Below are 27,120 nucleotides of genomic sequence, written 5' to 3' on the forward strand. Positions count from 1 at the left end.
AAAGGTGCAGAAGGTGCACCTGCAGGATTAGAACAGCAGCCACTTTCTCCAGCTGTGGAAGTGTGCCTACAAAGACCACTCTACTGTGGTTAGCACATCCTGCTGCTAATGAGGATGCACACACACGCACAAACTGAAATACAAATTTTGCTCATTGTAGTGGTCATTTGGTCATTAAATTGCCATTTCTAGCCACTAACATGCCATGTGGGAGTTTCTTTTTGGTTATCCATTAAAAGAAGTAATAATGCAAAAGAAGCTTTGTTACTGTTACTGGTGCTGACCTGCAATGGTGACTGAAAAAAATATGAATTTTCATCAATTACATGGTGAAAAAATTGGAACTTTATTGCTATTTCTCCTAAAAAGTTAGTAGTAATGTGTAATTTGACTGGTATTTGAAGGGTATAGTTTCGGAATTTGAAAAATATTTTGGTTTTCATGACTAGGACTGGTACTAATTTAAAAAATCAAGTTGGTCAAAGTAGAAAAATGTTTTGGGTTTTTTTTGCCTGTCCCATTTGGTTCTTTAGCCATCAGAATTATTGTCTGAAGGCAAAGAAAGATGCCCAACAGTAGAAAATGTTTTAAATATATATGAATTTTATAGCATTAAGTGAATGTAAACAACAGGTTGGCCATTTTTGGCCATGAACGTGCTGAGAGAGTTTTTCTGTTTTTCTGTCACTGCACAACAATATAATAAGGCATAAAAATCATTGATACTGTTAATTATTTTTATACATGTAGCTGCAATGATGGTTAAAAATAAATCAGGCTGCATGTATTACTTGGACAAAAAAAGTTGGATTTTATGATTTTCTCAATTTGTGGATACTTACAAACGAACAAGCTGAGAGAAAGTTTGATCTATTTTGCTTTCCCTGCACAAAAATAACAAAAGAAAATAATCAGTGTTGATGTTAATCGATTACATGTCCAAGACTCTACCATTAATGATACAAGAAAATCCAGTAACAATGCGATTATATGAAATGGTGAGTTTTGAGGTTGTCTTCCAACACGTGCATTGTACAAACAAACTGGTGTTTTAAGGGTTAAAAAAAGTAAAAAGTAATGACTGTTTTATATTTATGAAAAGAACTGATGTTAGTTAAAAACTTTATGCAGTAAAAATAGCAAAAACCAAAAATAAAAATAATAAAAATTACACAATTCATGTATTGGTGGACACTTTTGGCCACAAACAAGCTGAAAGATAGTGATTTTAAACAAACCCAGAGGGTTAATTAATTATTGAAACATTTATTTATTTATTTCAAAATTTAATTAATTATTGACAGATATAATTAATTCCTTCAAGAAATGAATTCATATCCTTCAAGAAGACAGATAAATAAGACCAAATAAGGAAAACCATAAAACACAAAGAGGCCCAAATATGTGAAGAAATTCAAAGAAAAAGAAGTGACACCGAGGCAATTATTGATTCATCCAATGAATGAAAAAGTCAGAGAAGTAAAACACATCAAACAGTAATTGAAACTGGATCATCCCTGCAATCTATTCAACTATGTTCCGTTTTCCCCCTCATGTTGTAGCCAGAACCCTCCAGCAGCAAAGCAGATGTAAAAGAAAAGTGAAGCTAAGAGCTCCTAAACTACTGCAATAAGAAGTTTTAAATGACAGCATCAAGTGGGCCTTATTTGAAGTTGTTTTGGTATAATCATAGATATGCTTCTGAATATTTGACAACCAGAGTAAATTAGAGCATTCTCGAGTGTTAGAAATTTCTTCCTACGCCAACAGCCTCACTTTCTATTGTGAGAAATCCTCTTCAATATGGAAAAGTCGGATGGTTTAAATCGTGTCAGATCCAGATTTGTAATCGTGTTGTGGAGTAACTGTGGGACCACCTCGTGTATGAATAGGGCTCAAGTGCAGAATATTTTGGCTTTCTTTGCCCACCTGGGTCACTTTAAAAGATGCAACATAAGAAGGCATCTTGCTGGGGGTGGACAAGGTCAAATGGAATGTCGAAGCATCACAGGCTACGCCAGAGTCAAAGAAATTACTTTCGTGGCAGAGGAGAACAGGCTCTTCATTCACAGAGTGAACCAAACGTTGTTTGCACTGTGAGCTGCTGGCTTGTCTCTTTGGAGGAGCTTTGGGGGTCTCGCATTTAATTGGAACACATACCAGCTCCTCCTTCACTTCTACCTTAAAGTCCGTATTCTTCTGAGGAGATATCATCACAGCTGGGGAATCACTTTGTGTCACCTGTCAGACATGCAACCATTCCCATTAAAATCTTAGTGGTATGGGTGAAGTTCATACTCATCTCTATGCACATAATGTTGTCAAGGTAAACTCTAGGGAGTTCCAAGAAATACTTGTTTTGAAAAGCAGTTTGCAACTTGTATAGCTTACGAAGGAAAACAACAACAACACATTTTTAAAAAGCTGAAATATATGAGAAATTCCTTACCTTCGGTGCTATGCGGACTCTCTTTGCTGCTCGTGAATTGTTCCCATTCTGCTGGGAGCAGGAAGTGGATGGCAGATAGACAGAAGGCGTGACAGGGAGCTGTATGAGCACAAAGCAGGAATCAGTTTGAGGCGGAAGAGGTTTCATCTTTTTCCTCTGAACACAGAAAACACAACAACATAACATTGCACTACACATTTCTAAACTAAGCTGAAATGTCGATTTGTTTGCCAACCTCTGACTTTTCTCAAGTCTCAAATTTATAAAACAACTCATACATTTCTCTTAACTCACCAGAGCTAGTTGGTGTTTTTCTTGCATCTGGAAGTGTCCTCTTTTGGTGCTGTGAAAAGTAAGATGAGACATAAATTATATCAGTTAGGAGCCTTACTGTGCTGTCACCTAGCAACATTTGTAACTTGGCGTTCTGGCCCTTGATAGCCGGATTCATGAACCTTCTGTTTTTTTTGTCCCTTTTCGGTTTAATGCTGCCTGAGTGCGATTTGAAGATGGCTCCTGAAGAACTAAAAAAAAATAAAGAAATGGGTAAATCAGTCTTACTTGATTAGCCAGTAAAAGCATTGGCACAGGAACAGTGGCAGTCATTGGATCACGGCCCGGCTACAGAGAGAGATGTGAAGTGAGATTAGGGGGAAAAAACAAAATAAAAAACAACATGAGGAATCTCAAAACACTCTCAAGGTGTCAGCCATACAAAAATACAATTGAAAAACAAGGATTCAAGCAAAATCATTATATAAACACAAGGTAACACAAAAAGCATTTAACAAGCATTCTTGCAACAAAACATTAAGGCCAAGTAACACAAATGTTCTCAGATGTCACCAACGTAAAAGCAATGAGTCAGCTGCACTCACCTTGTACACATGATCAAGTGTGAGGTATCGATTGGCTTCATGTCGGATAGTCCAGAAAGACATTTTACCATCTGGCGATGTTTCACGAATGAACAAGTCATGCAGAGAGAGGTTATGGCGGATGGAATTCTGCAATTATAAATGTAAAGAAAAAGTATTTGAAAACTGTTGCTTGCTGCAGAGCTGGACACATATCACACTTTCAGCAGCTCTGAAGTACCTTCCAGCCTGGTTTGGCTACATCTCTATAGTAAGAGAAATTGTCCTCAATCCACATGTAAATCTCTTTGAGGGTCATCCTCCTGTTCTTTCTGCTATTGATAGCAAACTGGATCATGGCCATGTAGGAGTATGGTGGCCTCTCTGAAATGGGTTGCTGAGGAGCGTCTGCACTGGTATGTGTATTGTGTGCCTATATGACATAAAACAAACAAACAAACAACAGTCAATAAATCTGACAGTGTAACTATTTTCTGCAATCAGACAACTATTGCTGTCATTATAAATCCCAGGTCATGACCAATTGGTTAAGAAAGGGTGTTTAGGGAACATACAGCATGTCTGGGGTCAGTGTTGCCTTCAGACAAGTTTGTGTTGGCACATAAAAGGAAAAAAAGCAGGTGACAAGAAAAAGCACTGAACCTGAAAAGTCTGTAAAGGGTTTTGGTTCTCCTTGCTGCTGAGCTGCTTTGTAGAATTTGGCTCCAAGTCACATGTGCTCATCCTACCAAGGCTGTCATCTAAAGGATTGCAAGTGACATCCTTATTCACTAGTAAAGAAAAAGGGGGAAAAAACTGTTGCTTAAACAGAGGAAGAATTAAATACAAATTATCAAATCAGACAGAGTGGAGAACAAGCCCAAAATTCCACACTTATACTTTAAGTATTAACTTAAAAATGAAAAAAAAAAAAAACCTTTTTTTTCCTACATGGTTTAATTTCAGTTAAAAGTTTGTCACCTGGGAAACTGTGTGTAGTTTCAGCTTTCACTTTATGTCCTTCTGTACTCCTTGTAGCAGCCCCTTCAGCAGCAGACTGAGAATCAGGTCCATAGTCCCACTTGTTGCCACTTCCACTTCCACTCAGAAGAATGAGCTTGTTTGGGCCCTGGGCACCACATTCATTGTCTTTAGCTGTGAGGGCCCCAATAACACTTTGAACTTCTGCTGTTTCGGGAATGAATCCATAGTCCCACTTGTTGACACTTGCACTTCCACTCAGAAGGATGAACTTGTTCTGCAATCAGACAATTAGACTATTATTGCTGTCATTATATATGCCAGTCATGACCAATTGGTTAAGAAAGGGTGTTTAGGGAATATACAGCAACATGTCTGGGGTCAGTGTTGCCTTCAGACAAGTTTGTGTTGCACATAAAAGGAAAAACAGCAGGTGACAAAAAAAAGCACTGAACCTGAAAAGTCTGTAAAGGGTTTTGGTTCTCCTTGCTGCTGAGCTGCTTTGTAGAATTTGGCTCCAAGTCACATGTGCTCATCTTACCCAACCAGTGAAGGTCGGTAAGGCTGTCATCTAAAGGATTGCAAGTGACATCCTTATTGACTAGTAAAGAAAAAGGGGAAAAAACATTGTTGCTTAAACAGAGAAAGAGTTAAATACAGGTGATCAAAGCAGATAGAGAGAAAAACAAGCACTAAATTCCACACTTATACTTTAAGTATTATCTTAAAGATGAAAAAACCCCTTTTTTTCCCCATACATGGTTTAATTTCAGTTAAAGTTTGTCACCTGTGAAACTGCTTGTAGTTTCAGCTTTCACTTTATGTCCTTCTGTACTCCTTGTAGCAGCCCCTTCAGCAGCAGACTGAGAATCAGGTCCATAGTCCCACTTGTTGTCACTTCCACTTCCACTCAGAAGAATGAGCTTGTTTGGGCCCTGGGCACCACATTCATTGTCTTTAGCTGTGAGGGCCCCAATAACACTTTGAACTTCTGCTGTTTCGGGAATGACAACCACCTGAGTATCAGACATGGATGGATGGTCCATGATGCGGATACCATCAGAAAAGCTCTGAGTGGCAGCTGGTTTTGATGGTTCTTTGGAGCCTGATTCTCCAGGCTGTGAATCAGTCGCATTTTGATGAAAAGGCAGTTTTCTTCTTTTGAGAATCAGGGGTCTCGTCGGGCTCCGTCTCATGGTCAGATCATTGAAATGTGCCAAGTTGTTCAGAGGTATTCTGCACAAAAAATACAAACGAGCCTGAACAACAAGATTAACTGTTACAACAAACAGTAACGGTAACGTTTAGCTGGGAGATGGAAATTATCAAGTCAGTGCTCAAGTCACTTACTGGCGTTAGCCATCAAGGCTGTTCACAGCAAATCAGTTTAGATCAACTAGGAAAAAAAACCCGATTTTGCTCAAATACTAATCATAATAAAATCGTACACTAAACGGGTTAAATGTTAACTAGATAAAACCAAGGTCTAATCGTCAACTCCTCACTTCAGCGGCTAATTTTCTTCAGTTAGTGACGATTTCCAGCTTGTAGAACAAAAGACGTTAGCCAATGTTTTTAACTGTATGAAACGTTGCCAGGATTATATTTATTATTAGCAATCAAGGTATTCGTATATAATAGCTACGACAATCGAGAAACTTTTGTCTGGATAACCATTTTTGACAACTAATGAAACATTACCATATAACTTACATTAAAGTTAAGTATTTGTCCCGATGTAACAAGTCAAAATATATTCCAGTGAAAACCTCAATAGACTCAAATTACAACTTTAGACATAATTTGCGCTAAAACATAAAGCATCGCTGTACATTCACTCCAGACATACTGCGCTATCATGTGAACGTACAGAACCATCCTGTAACTACATTACAAAAAAATAAATGTAATTAAAATATAGTGATGTTTGCAGATAAGGATTTGTTCATGTTGAGTCTAAGCTCCTGCTTATCTAATAAACAACAGCGCCCTCTGCTGTTCCTAAGAAAAAATGACAGAGTTTTAAGTGTAACGTCATTGCTGGTTCAGCTGGGGGCAAGGTTGCATCATTAACCACAAGCTGAGATCAGTGCAGAGCACTAAAGCATGACAGGTTACATCCAAAAACTGTAGCTTGGTGCCGCTAATGCTTCTTTAAAACTCACTTTTAAGCCTCTGATGAGTCTAACCACTGAGATCACGTGATCCAGCTTTGCTCGGGGTCGAGGAGCTGAGGGGTCAGGGTATGGGAAAAAGGAAGTGGGGATCTTTTTGGACACCAAATATCCAACTGTAGTCCTTACACTAGAGACGGCTTTTGATCTGACCACAGGCTTGGACAGTGTTGACACAACCAAACTAGATCCCAGGAAGCTGCGTCCCCTCTCCACTTTCTCATGATTGAACACTGATGTGGCAAAAACTGCACTCGGACGCCTTCTCTTGAAGCCACGGCAAAGAGATAAACTCGTCAGGACTCTCAAGTACACACATGCACACATCCTTTGGGGATGTTGGGGATGAGAGAAAAGTGTCAGCATCAAGGCACAGTCTTACCCTTAAAGGAGGGAAGCAGTCGGGCTATTCCTGGGCCAGAGTAGGAGAGAAGACAGATAGCATCTTGGGAATCTGTATACAGTGATGTGAGTCATGTGTGCAGTGTGTAGTACCTACGTATGCCTAACATTTATCGCAGGGAGAGTGGTGTTTATAGTGTCGGACACAGGCGAGCAGGCACCTGGCTTCTTTTATTGTCAAAATGCGTACTCCCTTTGGGTCTGCTTGCTGATGAGCTGTTCAGGGGTGTCAAACATGAAGCGCAGGGGCCACAATCAGTTCGGGAAAGACTCCAATCCAGCCCACTGGACAAAATAGTTCCAGTTTTTCTGCTATTTACTACAGAAATGTCTGTTTCTATACCAAACAGAAAAAAGTGCCAAAAAACAAACTTTTTCTGTAATTTTACACATTTAACAAGTTTCACTGGTTCGGTCCACTTCAGACTAAAGTGGGCTGTATGCAGCCTGTGATGTAAAATGACTGTGTGTCAGTTCTAGATGGATAATGAATTTGACTACTTTTAGTCTCTACTTCAGTGCTGCTGGCAGCATTCACAAATTCAGTCTGCTATGCTGCGTAGGAAGCCTCTTTATTCATGCATATTTCTACATAACTTCACCTGCTTTGTTTGACAGCAGGGTTGTCACTATAGCCAGGTTTTACTATGCTTGTGATTTTTTTAAAAATGAAATATCTGCTCATTTTTATATATGATAATATTGTAAATAATTGTCCAATTGCTCTTTTTGTACGCTTTTGTATAGTTTTAGTAACCACTTCCACAAACTTATATTTACTCCTTTTTCTCCGTTTGAAAGGAGATGATCTTGCCACGCAATACTATCTTAAACGATTCCCGAAGATTCGAGTGCGAGACCCTACCGTTGTTGTGTTTTTAGAAATCAGAAATCTCAGTAGAAACATAAGTGGAGAAAGTTTTGTGTGACACAAGGGTAGAATTGAATTTCCAACTGCAAGTTCAAGGCTGTAATTTAAAAATATGTTCAAAGGTTATAATTTATACATTTTAAAAAACATTTTGGTTTTCATGACAAGGACCGGTGCTAGTTTAATATATCAAGTTTATCATTTTTATAGCATTTTGTGAATGTAAACAGGAGGTGGCCATTTTTGGCCATGAACATGATAAGAGGGAGTTTTTCTTGTTTTCTTTCACTACACAAAAATGTAATGATGCATATGTAATTGTTTTGAAGGAAGACTCAGAGGAGGTTGGAGATTTTTACCATCATGGGTTCATTCGATCAGAATGAGAATGAACAGTCATCAATCACAGGTTTCTCCTTTTATTTGAATAATCAGCAGGGAAAGACACAGATGGATTTCTAACTCTGAAAGGAAACAAAGTGTGATTTAAGTCACTCAGTAGCTCAAAATGATACATGAACTTAGGGAACTCAAACAGAAACTTACCTCAGCTGCCGCCCCATGTGGGAACGAAGAAAGAGTGAGCTGCAGGTGAGTGCAGTCCTTATATAAGGAGTGACAGGCGAGCGCAATTGAGGGCAAACACCACACCCAATCAAAGGTGAGGAAAAGAAACAAGGTGCAGTGAGTGTGCTGAAAGGTGAGTGTTTACAACAGTAATCATTACTACTGTTAATTATTGCTGTACATTTAACAGCAATGATGGTTGGAAAATAAATCAGTATGCGTGTAATATTTGCAAAAAGAAAATGGGGATTTTATGGTTTTATCTCTTTGTAGAGCATTACAATTGTGTGATCTAACTGGTATTGAAAGGGTTAAAATTCTGAATTTGAATGAAATGTTGGTTTTCAGGACCAGAACTGATGGTAATTTAAAAAATCAAGTCAATGAAAGTAGAAAAATGTTTTAATATATTAGAATTTTATAGCATTTTGTAAATGTAAACAACAGGTTGGCCATTTTTGGCCACGAACAAGCTGAGTGGGAGTTTTTCTGTTTTTCTGTCACTGTGCAAAAATATACTAACACACAAAAATCATTGATACTGTTAATTATTTATATACTTGTAGCTGCAGTGACGGTTAAAAATAAATCAGGTTGCATGTATTACTTGGGAAAAAAATGGGATTTTATGATTTTCTCTGTTTATGAATACTTACAAACGAACAAGCTGAGAGAAAGTTTGATCTATTTTGCTTTCCCTGCACAAAAATAACAATAGATAATAATCAATGTTGATGTTAATCGATTACATGTCCCAGACTATACTATTAATAATACAAGAAAATCCAGCAATGCAAATATATGAAAGTGAGTTTTGAGGTTGTCTTCCAACACATGCATTGTACAAACAAACTGGTGTTTTAAGGGTTAAAAATGTAAAACGTAATAGCTGTTTTATATTTATAAAAAGAACTGATGTTAGTTTAAAAGTGTATGCAGAAAAATAGCACAAAAAACCCCACAAAAAAATAATAAAAATTACACACCTAATCTGTTGATGGACACTTTTGGCTACGAACAAGCTAAAACGATAGTGATTTTAAACAAACCCAGAGGGGTTGATTCATTAATTATTGACACATGTATTTATTTATTTAATTCAAAATGTAACTAATTATTGACACATATAATTAATTCTTTCAAGAAATGAATTCATGTCCTTCAAGAAGACAGACAAATACGGCAAAAAAGGAAAACCATAAAACACAAAGTGGCCAAATATGTGAAGAAATTCAAAGAAAGAACGTTACAATGTTACACTTTTCCCCCCTTAAAAACAGGTGACACTGCTCAGCCATAGAGTCTGATTCGGCCATCTGACTACTTCAACTGAGGGAATAACTCAGACCAGGTCATGTTTGCCATACTAAGGTCATCATCATCAAGACTAGACAAGCTAATATCCAACAATATCTTGTTCAGGTTGTCGTTCAAGGTATCCGAGACGAGACCCTCTGTGATTGAGCGATTGGCTGGTGCGGCGCCTCCTCCCCACATAAGCTTTCCAGAGCAGCTATTTTTGAGGCATTCAGTGGGCGACTCTGCTGGTCCGGTCACTCTGGAGGGAGCGGATGTGAACAGCTCTCTTGGGGAGTTAAATAGAGGCAAGTCTTTAAAGGGAGTGCTGCTGAAGCTGAAGGTGGTGTTGTCATGCTGTGGAGTAACTGTGGGACCACCTGGTGTATGAATAGGAAAAAACATCAAAAGGAATTGAAACTGGAGCATCCCTGCAATCTATTTAACTATGTTACATTTTCCCCCCTCATGTTGTAGCCAGAACCCTCCAGCAGCAAAGCAGATGTAAAAGAAAGTTGAAGCTAAAAGCTCCTAAACTACTGTAAAAAGGAGGTCCAAATAAGTCTCCAATAAGAAATTTAACATGACAGCATCAAGTGGGCCTTATTTGAAGTTGTTTTGGTATAATCATAGATATGCTTCTAAATAGTGTCAGATCTAGATTTGTTTCTGCCTTGCTGCTTTGGTGTGGGCCTAATCACGTAGTGTTTACACAAAGAAAAAAAAGGAAAAAGAAACAGGTGACACTGCTTAGCCACAGAATGTGATTCGGCCCTCTGGCTACTTCAACTGAGGGATGAACTCAGACCAGCTGATGTTCGCCATACCAAGGTCGTCATCATCCAGACCAGAGAAGCTGCCTCCCTGCAGAAGCTCTCTGGAGCAGCTACTTTTGAGGCATTCGGTGGGCGACTCTGCTGGTCCGGTCACTCTGGAGGGAGCGGATGTGAGCAGCTCTCTTGGGGAGTTAAACAGAGGCAAGTCTTTAAAGGGAGTGCTGCTGAAGCTGAAGGTGGTGTAGTCGTGTCGTGGAGTAACTGTGGGACCACCTGGTGTACGAATAGGGCTGAAGTCCAGAATATTTTGGCTTCCTTTGCCCACCGGGGTCACTTTAAAAGACGCAACATGAGAAGGCGGCTTGCTGGGGGTGGACAAGGTGAAATGGCTGCTACTTTTTATCGGGGATTTGAATGAGAACTCCCTATCTGGGCTTTCCTGCTCGTGCTTGTCTTCAGCTATCTCAATACGTAGATTGTCCTGGAATGTCGAAGCATCAGAGTCAAAGAAATTACTTTCGTGGCAGAGGAGAACAGGCTCTTCATTCACAGAGTGAACCAAACGTTGTTTGCGCTGTGAGCTGCTGGCTTGTCTCTTTGGAGGAGCTTTGGGGGTCTCGCATTTAATTGGAACACATACCACCTCCTCCTTCACTTCTACCTTAAAGTCCGTATTCTTCTGAGGAGATATCATCACAGCTGGGGAATCACTTTGTGTCACCTGTCAGACATGCAACCATTCCCATTAGAATCTTAGCGGTATGGGTGAAGTTCATACTCATCTCTATGCACATAATGTTGTCAAGGTAAACTCTAGGGAGTTCCAAGAAATACTTGTTTTGAAAAGCAGTTTGCAACTTGTATAGCTTATGAAGGAAAACAACAACAACAACACATTTTTAAAAAGCTGAAATATATGAGAAATTCCTTACCTTCGGTGCTATGCGGACTCTCTTTGCTGCTCGTGAATTGTTCCCATTCTGTTGGGAGAAGGGTGGAGGAAAAGGAGTAGAAGTGGATGGCAGATAGACAGGAGTGACAGGGAGCTGTATGGGCACAGAGCAGGAATCAGTTCGAGGCAGAAGAGGTTTCATCTTTCTCTCTGAACACAGAAAACACAACAACATAACATTGCACTACACATTTCCAAACTAAACAGCAATTTCTATTTGTTTGCCAACCTCTGACTTTTCTCAAGTCTCAAATTTATAAAACAACTCATACATTTCTCTTAACTCACCAGAGCTAGTTGGTGTTTTTCTTGCATCTGGAAGTGTCCTCTTTTGGTGCTGTGAAAAGTAAGATGAGACATATATCAGTTAGGAGCCTTACTGTGCTGTCACCTAACAACATTTGTAACTTGGCGTTCTGGCCCTTGATAGCCGGATTCATGAACCTTCTGTTTTTTTTGTCCCTTTTCGGTTTAATGCTGCCTGAGTGCGATTTGAAGATGGCTCCTGAAGAACTAAAAAAAAAAAGAAAGAAATGGGTAAATCAGTCTTACTTAATTAGCCAGTAAAAGCATTGGCACAGGAACAGTGGCAGTCATTGGATCACAGCCCGGCTACAGAGAGAGATGTGTGAAGTGAAATTAGGGGGAAAAAATAAAACAAAAAACAACGTGAGGAATCTCAAAACACTCTCAAGGTGTCAGCCATAAAAAACAAACAATTGAAAAACAAGGATTCAAGCAAAATCATTATATAAACACAAGGTAACACAAAAAGCATTTAACAAGCATTCTTGCAACAAAACATTAAGGCCAAGTAGCACAAATGTTCCCAGATATCACCGATGTAAAAGCAATGAGTCAGCTGCACTCACCTTGTACACATGATCAAGTGTGAGGTATCGATTGGCTTCAGGTCGGATAGTCCAGAAAGACATTTTACCATCTGGCGACGTTTCACGAATGAACAAGTCATGCAGAGAGAGGTTATGGCGGATGGAATTCTGCAATTATAAATGTAAAGAAAAAGTATTTGAAAACTGTTGCTTGCTGCAGAGCTGGACACATATCACACTTTCAGCAGCTCTGAAGTACCTTCCAGCCTGGTTTGGCTACATCTCTATAGTAAGGGAAATTGTCTTCAATCCACATGTAAATCTCTTTTAGGGTCATCCTCCTGTTCTTTCTGCTATTGATAGCAAACTGGATCATGGCGATGTAGGAGTATGGTGGCCTCTCTGAAATGGGTTGCTGAGGAGCGTCTGCACTGGTATGTGTATTGTGTGCCTATATGACAAAAAACAAACAAACAAACAATGGTCAATAAATCTGACAGTGTAACTATTTTCTGCAATTAGACTATTATTGCTGTCATTATATATGCCAGTCATGACCAATTGGTTAAGAAAGGGTGTTTAGGGAACATACAGCAACATGTCTGGGGTCAGTGTTGCCTTCAGACAAGTTTGTGTTGCACATAAAAGGAAAAAAAGCAGGTGACAAAAAAAAAGCACTGAACCTGAAAAGTCTGTAAAGGGTTTTGGTTCTCCTTGCTGCTGAGCTGCTTTGTAGAATTTGGCTCCAAGGCACATGTGCTCATCTTACCCAACCAGTGAAGGTCGGTAAGGCTGTCATCGAAAGGACCGCAGTTTATATCCTTATTGACTAGTAAAGAAAAAGGGGAAAAAACATTGTTGCTTAAACAGAGAAAGAGTTAAATACAGGTGATCAAAGCAGATAGAGAGAAAAACAAGCACTAAATTCCACACTTATACTTTAAGTATTATCTTAAAGATGAAAAAACCCTTTTTTTTTTTTCATACATGGTTTAATTTCAGTTAAAGTTTGTCACCTGGGAAACTGCGTGTAGTTTCAGCTTTCACTTTATGTCCTTCTGTACTCCTTGTAGCAGCCCCTTCAGCAGCAGACTGAGAATCAGGTCCATAGTCCCACTTGTTGTCACTTCCACTTCCACTCAGAAGAATGAGCTTGTTTGGGCCCTGGGCACCACATTCATTGTCTTTAGCTGTGAGGGCCCCAATAACACTTTGAACTTCTGCTGTTTCGGGAATGACAACCACCTGAGTATCAGACATAGAAGGATGGTCCATGATGCGGATACCATCAGAAAAGCTCTGAGTGGCAGCTGGTTTTGATGGTTCTTTGGAGCCTGATTCTCCAGGCTGTGAATCAGTCGCATTTTGATGAAAAGGCAGTTTTCTTCTTTTGAGAATCAGGGGTCTCGTCGGGCTCCGTCTCATGGTCAGATCATTGAAATGTGCCAAGTTGTTCAGAGGTATTCTGCACAAAAAATACAAACGAGCCTGAACAACAAGATTAACTGTTACAACAAGAGTAAACAGTAACGGTAACGTTTAGCTGGGAGATGGAAATTATCAAGTCAGTGCTCAAGTCACTTACTGGCGTTAGCCATCAAGGCTGTTCACAGCAAATCAGTTTAGATCAACTAGGAAAAAAAACCCCGATTTTGCTCAAATACTAATCATAATAAAATCGTACACTAAACGGGTTAAATGTTAACTAGATAAAACCAAGGTCCAGTCGTCAACTCCTCACTTCAGCGGCTAATTTTCTTCAGTTAGTGACGATTTCCAGCTTGTAGAACAAAAGACGTTAGCCAATGTTTTTAACTGTATGAAACGTTGCCAGGATTATATTTATTATTAGCAATCAAGGTATTCGTATATAATAGCTACGACAATCGAGAAACTTTTGTCTGGATAACCATTTTGACAACTAATGAAACATTACCATATAACTTACATTAAAGTTAAGTATTTTTCCCGATGTAACAAGTCAAAATATATTCCAGTGAAAACCTCAATAGACTCAAATTACAACTTTAGACATAATTTGCAAACCATACAGCATCGCTGTACATTCACTCCAGACATACTGCGTTATCCCGGGAACGTACTGAACCATCCTGTAACTACATTACAAAAAAATAAATGTAATTAAAATATAGTGATGTCACGGTAAAATTGACAGTTTTACTACAGATTTAAAGTAACTATTCCACACATGAAGTCTTGATTAGGTTATGAGATTAGAAATACTTTATGTATTCTATATTTGGAGGAATCTTTTGTTGCACCAGTGAAAAGACTGATGACATAATAAGAAGAAGAATATTTGGCTATATTTGGAATATTTAACTCTGCCAGACAGATGTATTCTATTATAGAGGGTGAAAGCATACAATATGAAAGATTTCCTGCATGTGTGTTTGTGGCAGTTTCAAACCAATTCCAAAGCCAGCCTTCCTAATATGTTTCTTGACGCTTTCTTGACGTCACCTGGTGCTGGTTTTCCAGTTCAGCCTGTTGTCGATGTGGGCGCCCAGGTACTTTTATTCCCCACCACATCACCATACTGTAGACACAGGCCTCCCAGACGACGCCACGGAATCATCCAGTAGTGTTTTGTATATTATTTCATACATCATCGTTATTTCAGGAGTATTTTTGCTCTGTAAGTTACAAGTTAACTCAACAGCCTTTTATAATGACAAAAAAGGCCTGGACCACTTTGTTCTGTTATCTCTCATATATATTTTGTATAATAATAAAAGTGGGACCAAATGGGACCCAGTAAAATATAGCAGTGAGTGTTTTTGGTCTATGTGCTATCCGGAAAGTTTAATCGCAAGTTCTGAGGAGGAGAACGTCTGTCTAAACAACAAAAAGCAGCAGAAGAAGAAGCACGATTTAGCTGCCAGTTAAAAAGGAAGGATCAGGACACGGTTTCAAAAAAAATAAAAAATACGGTACTGTTCGTTTCTTCAGACGATAAGTGATAAGCTGTACCCAGTTCATAAAGCATGCAGATAAGGATTTGTTCATGTTGAGTCTAAGCAAGTCTCCTGCTTATCTAATAAACAACAGCGCCCTCTGCTGTTCCTGAGGAAAATTAACAGAGTTTTAAGTGTAACGTCATTGCTGGTTCAGTTGGAGGCAAGGTTGCATCATTAACCACAAGCTGAGATCAGTGCAGAGCACTAAAGCATGACAGGTTACATCCAAAAACTGAAGCTTGGTGCCGCTAATGCTTCTTTAAAACTCACTTTTAAGCCTCTGATGAGTCTAACCACTGAGATCACGTGATCCAGCTTTGCTCGGGGTCGAGGAGCTGAGGGGTCAGGGTATGGGAAAAAGGAAGTGGGGATCTTTTTGGACACCAAATATCCAACTGTAGTCCTTACACTAGAGACGGCTTTTGATCTGACCACAGGCTTGGACAGTGTTGACACAACCAAACTAGACCCCGCAGTTGGGGGCAGGAAACTGGCGTCCCCTCTCCACTTTCTCATGATTGAACACTGATGTGGTAAAAGCACATGAAGTCTTCACTCGGGGTAAATAACTGCACTCGGACGCCTTCTCTTGAAGCCACGACAAAGAGAGAAACTCGTCAGGACTCTCAAGTACACACATGCACACATCCTTTGGGGATGTTGGGGATGAAAGAAAAGTGTCAGCATCAAGGCACAGTCTTACCCTTAAAGGAGGGAAGCAGTCGGGCTATTCCTGGGCCAGAGTAGGAGAGAAGACAGATAGCATCTTGGGAATCTGTATACAGTGATGTGAGTCATGTGTGCAGTGTGTAGTACCTACGTATGCCTAACATTTATCGCAGGGAGAGTGGTGTTTATAGTGTCGGACACAGGCGAGCAGGCACCTGGCTTCTTTTATTGTCAAAATGCGTACTCCCTTTGGGTCTGCTTGCTGATGAGCTGTTCAGGGGTGTCAAACATGAAGCGCAGGGGCCACAATCAGTTCGGGAAAGACTCCAATCCAGCCCACTGGACAAAATGGTTCCAGTTTTTCTGCTATTTACTACAGAAATGTCTGTTTCTATACCAAACAGAAAAAAGTGCCAAAAAACAAACTTCAGTCTGCTGTGCTGCGTAGGAAGCCTCTATTCATGCGTATTTCTACATAATTTCACCTGCTTTGTTTGACAGCAGGGTTGTCACTATAGCCAGGTTTTACTATGCTTGTGATTTTTTTAATGAGATAAATAGCCGCTCATTTTTATATAATATTATAAATAATTGTGTAATTGCTCTTTTTGTACTCTTTTGTATAGTTTTAGTAACCACTTCCACAAACTTATATTTACTCCTTTTTCTAAAACAGACACCATTAAAATTGCGACGACATTATGCTGTTGCTGAAGCTTTAAAAGTGAGGTGATTCACAAACCGGTGGGTGGAGGGGCAGTGGCTAAATCATCAGCTTAAAACAAGCTTTAAAAATGACCCAGAAGGCACAGAAAACAAAGTTACAGTCCAGTGACAAATTAGGTGTGGTGAAGCCTTGCAGACAGCTAGTGGTTGTAAGTGTCAGAGTGGGTACCATCTGTCAGCTTAAGCTTTCTATCTCACTATAATGGATAAAGACTTAAGAATATTCTCAGTCTTTGTGGCAAAATGTAAACATGCTCTTTTTCTGCAGTAAATCTGTGCATTTTAATGTAAGAGTCTGTGGAGTGTGGGACCAGCCACAGCACTTTTCTTTAACTCTTTCCCCCTTAGACAGCTAAATGCAGTAACCCTTCTTTCTCTTTTTCTGAACCAAGATTTTTCTGCAATGTTTCAGCCCTGCTTCTACAACAAAACGACTGAGAGGGCATGAGGAATTAATAAGATTGATCTCTGACTTCACAGCTACGAGAGCTAAAGATGGAAAAACCTATTTTAATTTAATGGTCATCAAACCACATTTTTATTTATACTGAAGGGTCAAAACTCATCACTAAGGGTGAAGATGTCTATATGTGACAAAGAGTTAAGGGTAAGATAACAGTTGTGGTACTGCTGGGGATTGAACCCAGGACCTTCTGCGCACAAAGCAGAGGTGATAACCACTACACTACAGATCCAGATGGGCTGCCAGCCATTGTTTTTACCTGATAAGTTGAATCCCACTCTGCTGATTCCTTATAAATATGTGAAAATATGTACATTCTGTGCTTCAGCTTGAAGGGGATGTTAAATGATAAAAAAAAAAAATACAGTAAAATGCAACTTTAAATCCACCAGAAGTAATTTCAGAGCAGAATATTAAGAACAAAGCTATATGAAATGAATAAAGGCACACAGCAGGCGTTTGACACTTTCCCCCTAATGCTCTTGTGTTGACAAATTGAGCCTGCTTCTTTGAGGAGTCGTTATATGACAGACCTAGTCCAGAACCCAGTCTGCCTTTCTATTTACCTTTCACTTTATGCGTGACAAGTCTGAAGACTTTATTAGCCAACAGATAAATCAGAGGGATGTAGCTATCGACTAGCAGTGCCAATATCTACAAAAGAGACAAACAGAGGAAACACTGAGTGGGAACCCGGAGCTGAATGACAAGCTTTCCGATAACCCTGTGTTTGTGTTATTGGTCTCAACAGCAACCCCCCCATTACTGTCTGCATGCATGCTAAGACTCTTGAATTGTCCCCGATTTCCTGCTGTGTTCAGCAGTTCACGAAAGCAGAGAGTCCTTCTGTGTTACTGTCAAATTCATCTTACAGTATCCAGACCACTCAGCCATTTACACTCTGAGATTACTGCTTCGGGTAGAGATATTTTCAGCTTCCACTCGGCCAGAAAGCTGAAAAACGTACACAATCACATCATAAGTTATTCTGTAAATACACAATAGATAAAAAAAAAAAAAAAAAAATCACATCATAGATCTGAAGAGATCCAATCTCTTAAATCCCTCATGCACTCAGGGGCTGATTGCTTTAGGAGAGGTGCAGAGCTTGCAGAAGGAGGAGATTCTGCAGTCATCCAGTTAAAGAGCCAGTAATAAATAAAGACCACACCATATATGTGCATTTCCTCTCCATGGACTTATGGAAACACATCACCTGGAGGAGCAACCCCTTGACCTTGTCTTGTCACAGCACTCTGAGCATGAGACAACGTTCTCAGATTTACAGGGGAGGAGATGCTGCTCCTGGCTGCCCATAGTGTTTCATTTGACCATAATAGGCCTTGTGGTGGTTGAAAAAGTGTGTGCTGGTAATCAAAGTTTCCCTGAGCAGAAGGACAAGATTGGCTAAAACCAAGTAGACGGAGAGAGGTCTGGAGGGGAGCACAAAGGTTTTGTAAGGTATATAGTACGGTTGTCATGGTGATGACGGGAAACTCTTTTGTGCTTACGAGGCAGAAAAGTGTCTTCCCCTGGGAAACAGATGTGAGGCCAATGAATCTGCTAGTCAAAAGAAATACAGCTTACCTTTTATATCCATAAGTTGTAATTTCCCTCAGTGTTACGCTTACTCCCATATCTTCAATACAAAAATAAACTGGACAAATCAAGATTTTTTGGGCTTGTGTTTCACATGAAATTTAGCATTTCAGAGCAACATGCTGTATGCAAGAATTATAAGAGCTGGAAAACGAGACCCTCATTTAGCATTGGTCTGCTATTTTTAACCTTTTGCATTTTTACAGTAGGCTTGCACGCGCGTCAGAGTTTCCAATAAACTACTTACACAACTAATGAACGGGCAACAGCCCTTGCAGTATTTCTGTCACATTCAGACCTCTTAGTAAGGAACAACAATCCCAAGGTGGTGCACCAACGCACCACAAAGGGGGGATTTCCTGACAGTGGCACAAAGTCGCCCCTGTACCAAAATGGCTGCCTCCTCCTCCTTTCTGCCCCTCGTCGTGCCATGGCAGCAGTAAATATTGATGTCTGGCTGACTGGATAACAGCTCACAGCACTAAAATGTAGCCTGATATTGAACCCTGGTTTGGACTCGAGCCCCTTCTATTAATTTGGCTATTTCAGCATGCATTTACCACATAGCAGTGGGTCTTGCAGCTGTCCCATACTCTGTCAACTTCCATCTGGCCTTGGAGTTGGAGCTGCAGTATAAGTCAGAATGCAGCCCAGCGCTGTAATTTCTCCTCCCAGAATGCAGTTTGTCGCCCAGCAGTAGTAAGACTAGACCCAAATAGACAAAAAATTGTGTCATTGCCCTTTTCTTGGAGTTCTTGAGCAAAGGAAATGCAAACATGAGTTCTCAAATATGTCTGATTCATGTCAGTATAATCATGCAAAATTAGATATGACTGGTGTGGGTTTGGGCAGTATATTGTTGTTTTTGAAACTGTCAACTTTTAGATGCATTTTATAGAGCTTTCCTATGCACTCCTGTTTAGTAACAATACCTGATATTTTCATTCTGTTTTCAGTCCAGTGTCCTCTACAGTGTATATACTCTTTAAATATGACTGTAAGTTGACTCTTTCTGAGGGCTCTCTGGGACATGTAATGATACAGTGTGTTCTCATCCTTTATAATATGATTATCAATACGCTGTGCCTGAAGATAACCACAGAGAAAAACAATTAAATTTTTTTGTAACTTTTTTAAAGTTGTTCGAGGCACACATGAGGCACTTGGTAACCACTGGACATGCCACATAAAATAATAGAAAATATACATTTTAGCAGTATTTATGCTAATTGTACACTGCTGCACCACTACACTTGTGATGCACAACATGAATATTGCACATTCATTATTTCGGGCTTTACATAAATAAATCTGACTTGACTGGTTTGACTCATGATACTTTTGTAGTTAATAAAGAGGGAAACAAACCAAAGTATTTCACCTTGATTAATTTAATCCAACAGGCACAAGTTATACCCACCAGCCACTTCATTAGGTACACCTGCTGCTCAGCCGCTATTAAATACAAACACCTAATCAGCCAATCGCATGGAAGGAACTCATTCACTTATGTACATAAACGTGGTCAAGATGACCTGCTAAATTGCAAACCAAGCATCAGAATCTAAATCCAGTAGAACACCTTTTAGATGTTGTGGAAGAGAAGATCCACATCATGGATGCGACAAGTCTGCAGAAACTGTGCTATCACGTCAATATGGACCAAAATGTCAGAGGAAACTTTCCAGGACAAGCACCGGTACTTCCCCTCAATCAGTCTCTCTCACTTGCACACGCTCAGTTCGCCCACACCGTCTTCACTATCACCCTCCTTCATCTCTTGCTCCATCTCACTCTTTCTCTGCGTGTGTGGGGGTGGACTCTGGTCAAGGTTCATGTGTGAGGCAGTGGGGTGAGAATGGGACCATGTGGGGTCTGGCTGACACTGGCAGTAATACATCCAGAGAGGGTCATCACGAGACAGCAAAGACGTCCTTATTCTACTTTTTCTTTTTCCTCTCCTCTCTGAAGTGTTTCTATCAGATGGGCTCTGAAACGCTGAAACAACGTCATGCAGTGCAATGATGAATATGATCACTGTCAGCAGCTGGGACCTCCTCATCCCTCTCTGTTTCTCTGCTCGCTCCAAAAGAACATGATAAGCGCTTGTTAGAACTCGTGCTTTCTTTCTCTCCAAAGCACATACAGCAGTTGCTTTCATTGCCATGCCACTGTCTTGCGTTTTGTGTATTTTTCCTTCACTATCTTAGTCTGTTTGTTGCAGTATTGTGCTCAGTCACTCCGTGTTCCAGGCTCCCTGGAGGGAAAAGAGACGAGGCTGGGAAGCTTTGATGGGAAAGTGGGCCAGCGCTCTCAGCCCTCCACTGGAGAGCTCCTTAAAAGGCCTGGAGAGATGATGTCGTGGAGTCTTTCCTTTTCTCCCCTTGTGTTTTTTTTCCTCCCTCCTGCAGCAGCGGAGAAGCCCGGCAGCAGAGCGAAGGCTTTGGCCAAACTCATCATGCACATGAGTGAAAAACACGACACTGATGACTTCACGGAGCTCAAATAAGGCTTCCATCCATCACAAGTCTGGAAAGGCTTGTTATGAAAGATAGGATTTCCCGGAGTGGGGGTTATTCTACCTTGCTGTACTCTGTTTGAACACTTTTTCGCTCTTTCTATTTCTGTTTTACTAAATATTGTGGAAGTGCTGCAAAGTTCCCTTTATTTTCATGCAAAAGCAAAAATCGTGAGGAAATGATATACCATGAGAACAACGAGAGATGCAGAAGTAGGCTTTTGTAACTGGCTGTTGGTTAAGAGTGAAACCTTATATTTAGACACTTTTTGCATACGTCGACTTGAACTGTTGCATCACACCAATCAGAATGCCCCAAAGACATTAAGCAGCAGACGTCTTGTCACGTAGCTGCCGGTCCTTATGTGTTTCAGCAAGCCACAGTAATTTTTTCCATCCTAGCCTGTGCACTAGGGTTCAAGAACCACTTCGTGTACACAGTGCGTGGAAAGCAAAAAGCAGATCCCTGTGCCCCCCCGCTAACCCCTCACAGACCATCATCTCAGAGGCTTTTGCCAGGTGAGCTCGACTGAGACGCATCAGGCACGTGTGGGCGAGCTCTTCACCCTCTCCTCACAAGGCTTTAATCTACGAGCCATCTGCTGTTATCTGGGGAATGTTCTCCACACACTTCATGGACATATATGTACCAGCGCATTGACGTCTTTGCTATTTTTAGCACCAGCCCGCCACTGGAGGTTGTTATGATGATGTCATGCAGGCTTTCAAAATAGATCTGATTGTTTATCTTGGGTTACACTTCCTGTCTTCTTTTCATGTCCTGTTTGTTTGTGTCTGTTTATCTGTCAAACTGCTCGTCTTGTTTTGCAGGGACTTGTTTGGCCGGTCTTGTGTCTTGAGTTTAATTGTGCAGTCTTCTCAAAGCAAAGTTATCTTTCTTCTTTTTTTCTTTGTTTTTTTCAGATCAGATCTCCCTTGTTAATGTTAATTCTGTGTAAAATCCTATCTAGACTTCCAAAGAAATTACGTTTAAACGGGCAGTTAAACATTCAGGGAAATACTCCTATTTGCTTTGCAGGAGGGAGGTAAATGTGAGCTAAAACACAAGATGAGATCACCGATGCCCTCACATTTGTGCAGTAGATATTGCTAAAAGTGTCAGCACTCACTTAGCTCCTGTGCTCCAGCCAGAAGGGAGTAAGTGTAAATATGTAGCTGGAGCATAGACTGTATATAAAAGACAGATACAGCCTCTGGGGCAGAAAAACCATTCTTTCCAAAGACCAGCAGAAGGCAACGTTTCCAGTTAGGAAATAAGGAAGAAAAAATCTTCCTCTTACATGAATATTATTAATATTATTTTATTTGTGCACAAATTTTGTGCTAGCTGAAAACAAAGACCTTCTAAGAAAAAGTATTTGAAATGCCTTTGGGAACTTTTTCGGCAGTTATTTTACTTAAATTAACATTAATTTACAGTAAATGGTCACTGCACCATAAAAACACGCTAAGCTGCTACAATCAAGCTTTTAAACAGCCCTGGTGGTCTTTGAAAAGAAAAGACGTTTATAGCACTTTCATGTTGGCGTCACTTTTCAGATCAGAAAGCATATCTCCATCTTTTATAGCCTACTGTCTGTGGTTCTTAAGTGGTCAGTGTATTTCAGCCAGGCTTATTGTTTACAGAGAAGGCACTAATAGACTAATAGACACTAGCGAATTCTGTTTTTGTATGTACATTTCTTTTTAACCCTGCTTTTCCCGAATCACAGCTCAGAATAATGTCGCTACGTAGCATTAGCAACAGCTAATCATCTTGTATCTTTTGACCAAATATGGTCGTGATGTGTTGCATCATGGTGGCTACTTTCACCTTTTGCGTGCCTATGAGCTGGAGTTAGCCTAGACCACAGTCACACAGGGGAAGGGAGACCAGCTGACGACCTTCTCAAGTTGCTAGGTAATCCCTTGCTCGCTATCACTCAGTGAAATCAGTTAGAAAGAGGCCACAAACCACACTGAAATCGGTTTGGTCGCCTAGTTTCCAGCTTGAGTCGCACTCTTCATAGTTTTACTATGATTTAGCGAGGTTTTTGTGACCAATTACAGCTAACAACAGTAAGTAACCTTCCACAACCACTCACCAGCCAGTCAGGGAACACCTATTTTTTTCCTAGCAACAAGTGGTTACCAGGGGAGCTGTGATTGGCTCCCCAGAGACCCCTCACAACCAGTCGCAGAAAACTCATTTCTCTCCACTTCCACAGGTTGGGACCACTGACTAGTCATTGCCTACCATAAAAACCTGTACGCCATTTTTCTTCCATAAAACCAAAAGCTGACATTTTTTAATCCCAAAAAGTAAAACTATCCCTTTAAGGTTCACTTCAAAGTATGGCTTACTTCAGGTGTCAGGATAAGGAGATCAATCAGTCTGCTTTATTTGGGCGCCTACGGTGAACTGATAAAACCAGACGCACCAAAGTATGTTGATCACACGAGGAAGGTGAATTATCCTGCTCTTTCTCCTTTGCATTTGGTGGATCCCAGTAAGGGAAAGTTACCTAGGTGTTTTGAAGGGGTAACGTTGATTCTAAAAACACCACCACCATCCCCCATTTGCTCTATCCGTTCCGTGCAGGTACGACTAGATTGGGGCAGTCGAAAATACCACATGTGGTAAAAAGCGTCAGTCATCACCTTGTCAGCTGCAACACAGGCACACCTTGTGTGCGAGGCCCACACCTAACAGATAACATAGCAGAATCGAACACTACAGAAGGTCACCACAATTGAAATGGCACAGTTTCTATCAACACAGTGCTCAGTGTATCCTGGACCTTGTACACAGCGTTCAAAATGCCTTTAATTTACATTCCTCTGGCTGCACTCTGGACTTGGGAGACGGGGACTGTGAATATTAGCACTAAAACTGCCTTAACCCAATTTATAGCTCACTCTAAATTTAAACTACATCACAGAGAGCATTTCAATCATCAGGCTCCTGCCGCTGCATCAAAAGCTAAAGCCTGTTTGTATTTGCATGGCAAGTAGAGGAAAACTCACAGGGGACTTAAAATTGGATAATATCTGCTCTCAAAAAAAATGTCTGATTTCTTTTTTCGCTGTTTCATTCATGAAAAATTCTTTTTTGCTGTGTTGCTGGTCACATGTGGTATTTTTTAAACTTGCCTCTTATGAGCAGCAACTGATTGCACCAGCAGCTGAGCTAAAATGACAAATATTTATCATATTTTTCTCTCCTGCAAGCTTTATTCTAGCGCCTGCAGGATGCTGCAGAACTTGGTGCTGATAATACTGTCAAATGGCTGCATAGAGGGTAATAATCATATGTGGGTGGCTTCACTGCTGCTGAGTAGCACAAGTAACACTTATCTATTTTGGGCTTCTGCTTGAGGGCTTCCTTTGTGAAGTGTGTGGATGGAGCATAAGTGAACATCATTTCTGTATAACAGGGGAGAGTTAAAAGCTGGATTTTCACGCTGGACATATTTCTGGGCTTTAAATCATTATTATTAGATCCATTGTCTTGATTTAAAGGTCTTTACATTATGTCTCAAGTGCAGTTTTATTCTTTGGCTGAAACATTCTGAGCAGAGGAATACCATGTTTATGTTATACTGGCCGAGTTAGATGACATTTCCAAAGTTAATTCCCTTGAAACAGCCTTTTGTCTGTGACAAATGAGACGGTCTGTGACCTTTGACCTCGGAGAATGCACTCACTGGCCTTGCAAACCCTGACTGTCCACGGGGGTTGAGCTTAGTTCTCAGCGTGTAAGTGGTATTTAAACCTGATAGGGCAGAGGCTTTAAAAGACTGAACGCAGCTCTCTTTTTCCGCTCATCCTGCTTCTCATCGAGGTGAATGGAAATAATGAGGGCGGCGGGTTGCTTCACAGCCTAAATCAAGAACTCTACAACAGGATAACCAAAGCCCTAAAATAACTTAGTACTCCCATTGGACATAGGAACCCCTAATACGTCCTTGAAGTCATATGTAAAAGAAATAGAAATGTTAGTCTAAAGATACTTGTAAGACTTTCCATTTGAATAAAACAGTAAACATTTAGCTTCCTGGATTCAAACCTGCTCATCAGCCTTCCTGTTTGGAGTTTGTAGCCCTGGTTCATACTTAATTCTTATAATTATGTTGCATAATGTCTGTGAAGGTTCTCAGTCAGTCAGGTCATCGTAGTCTGAGGAGCTTGGAAAGAAAAGCGTCTGGACTTCTTTAAGTTGCTTGAAGACATTTCACCTCTCAGTCGAGAAGCTTCATCAGTTCTAAGATCAAATGGTGGAGAGTCCCAGATTTAGACTCTGTTGCATAATCATATCATGTCGATATGGACGAAACACAGCTTCTTAGGTCTTGGAAGATGTAGCAGGCTACTAAACAATAGTTAAAACAGTATAAATATCTAGAATAAATACTAAAAAAATATAAAACCTAAGTCCTAAAATATAAATATGGATCTTAATAAATGTACAATATTGCAAAACAATGCACAACTGTCCTATGCAAGTGTATACAAACTATAACCCCAGTTTTCTGTTCTTAGCTTACAGGAACAGGACCAAGTTCTGCTGCTGGAGTCCATTTACTTCAAGGCTCAGTGTTCTGTGTATTCAGAGACGCTCTTCTGTACACCTTAGTTGTGACATGTGGTTATTTGATTTACCGTTGCCTTCCCATCAGCTTCCTATGTCCTATCTGTCAGAAGTAGTCTGGACAGATAACTGCCACTCACTATGACCTAGGCTGCAGCCACCCCGGTGTTCAGTGATGACTGAACATCCAAAGAAGAATGCTAGCATCTTAAGCCAGATATTTGTCTCTGAAGGTGGTAAAGACCTGTAGCTGAAATGAGTGTCAGTTGGATACAAACACAGATGTAAATGAATGCCAGTGTTTCATATTTACAAGATGTGTCAGTGGGTTCGGTAACTGTTTGCTAAATGTTAGCTTTCTAACACAAGAAATATAGCATAACTTTAAAGACTTTTTCAGACACTAAAGAGACAGAAATCTGTTTTAACTGCTTCATGTGACTAATTTCAACTGCTGATGTCTCACTTTAGCTTGGCGCGCTGTCGAGCCTGACTCCGATCTCTTTCCTTGGAATTACTTCAGGAAAGAACCTCATCATGGCTAGATATGAGGAATGACTGCAGTGGCTAATAGCTCAGTGTATGTGTGGGCATATGAGGGTTGTTATGAAAGACTTAGACTCCTTTTATACAGCTGTTGTTTGGCCTTTTTCTAACCCTGCAGTTTGTTTCTTTACATCCTCCTCCAGATTCATCTGAATAAAGGTGTAAAACATCTTCATCTTGCCGAACCATGATATGATATTTATTTCTGACAGGACAAATTGATGGTCTCTTTTTTCCATGGTTTGCTTGGCTGGAATGATTCATCGTAGCTTTTAGTACAAACCCATTACAGGCTTCACCACAGCTCCAGATTTTGGCCTATTATTAGCCTCTTTTCTCCAGGAAACAAGGTCACTCAAATAGCCTTGTCTTATTAGGCTGCCACTACTCATTTGGCCTTAAAGAGACATGCATTTCAGAATTACATGTGTATTCATCACACACTAAATCCACTATTCATTTGCACATGTCTGACCTAATGCAGTCACCCTACGCTAGTTATCACAATCAAACACCCATTGTTATCATGCCAGTATAATGGTGTGGGGCTGAAAGAGTGCAATCAAGTGATGTTCTGGCTGTATAGCCCCTGCTAAGTGAAAGCGACTGCCCTATTTCTGTCCAGGGTTAGTGCTCAGCTGTCGTCTGCGAGTAGATCACCTCATATACTCTCCCCAGCCTTGTACTACCGTGCCCTGTACAGCAGTTTGGGGTGCAGGATGCTCTTGCTGAGATGCATGTAGATGTTATTACAGGCCATTGAAACTACAGGTGATGGCTCTCACAGTGCCAGTAGTCTCTGAGATGACATGGAGAAGCTGCAGGTTTCCATCTTGAGCCAGAATTGGAAATCATTAACCTTGAAGTGA

The 27,120-nt window shown here is 40.4% G+C and overlaps 2 protein-coding genes, 1 long non-coding RNA gene and 1 other non-coding gene across 4 annotated transcripts; all 4 read right to left on the reverse strand.

The window, feature by feature from the left end:
* Positions 1–186: 186 nt before the first annotated feature.
* LOC109195276 (forkhead box protein M1) lies at positions 187–4,853 on the reverse strand. The gene is made up of 8 exons (XM_025899815.1): positions 4,816–4,853; positions 3,970–4,042; positions 3,548–3,739; positions 3,328–3,456; positions 3,011–3,070; positions 2,744–2,792; positions 2,450–2,548; positions 187–2,241 (listed from the first exon to the last, which is right to left on the reverse strand). Exons 1-8 carry the CDS (start codon positions 4,821–4,823, stop codon positions 2,228–2,230), a joined length of 624 nt encoding a protein of 207 aa, XP_025755600.1. The 5' UTR covers positions 4,824–4,853; the 3' UTR covers positions 187–2,227.
* A 252-nt stretch (positions 4,854–5,105) lies between these two features.
* LOC112842680 (uncharacterized) lies at positions 5,106–5,887 on the reverse strand. The gene is made up of 2 exons (XR_003214629.1): positions 5,638–5,887; positions 5,106–5,523 (listed from the first exon to the last, which is right to left on the reverse strand). It is a non-coding gene; the product is annotated as an uncharacterized LOC112842680 (long non-coding RNA).
* A 3,520-nt stretch (positions 5,888–9,407) lies between these two features.
* LOC102077499 (forkhead box protein M1) lies at positions 9,408–14,101 on the reverse strand. The gene is made up of 9 exons (XM_019346407.2): positions 13,744–14,101; positions 13,175–13,623; positions 12,842–12,987; positions 12,418–12,609; positions 12,198–12,326; positions 11,614–11,662; positions 11,306–11,475; positions 10,425–11,094; positions 9,408–9,977 (listed from the first exon to the last, which is right to left on the reverse strand). Exons 2-9 carry the CDS (start codon positions 13,581–13,583, stop codon positions 9,622–9,624), a joined length of 2,121 nt encoding a protein of 706 aa, XP_019201952.1. The 5' UTR covers positions 13,584–13,623; positions 13,744–14,101; the 3' UTR covers positions 9,408–9,621.
* A 3,055-nt stretch (positions 14,102–17,156) lies between these two features.
* On the reverse strand, positions 17,157–17,229 carry trnat-ugu (transfer RNA threonine (anticodon UGU)). The gene has a single exon. It is a non-coding gene; the product is annotated as a tRNA-Thr (tRNA).
* Between the last annotated feature and the right edge of the window lie 9,891 nt (positions 17,230–27,120).

Source organism: Oreochromis niloticus, linkage group LG17 (genome assembly GCF_001858045.2).
Source record: "Oreochromis niloticus isolate F11D_XX linkage group LG17, O_niloticus_UMD_NMBU, whole genome shotgun sequence".
NCBI lineage: Eukaryota > Metazoa > Chordata > Actinopteri > Cichliformes > Cichlidae > Oreochromis > Oreochromis niloticus.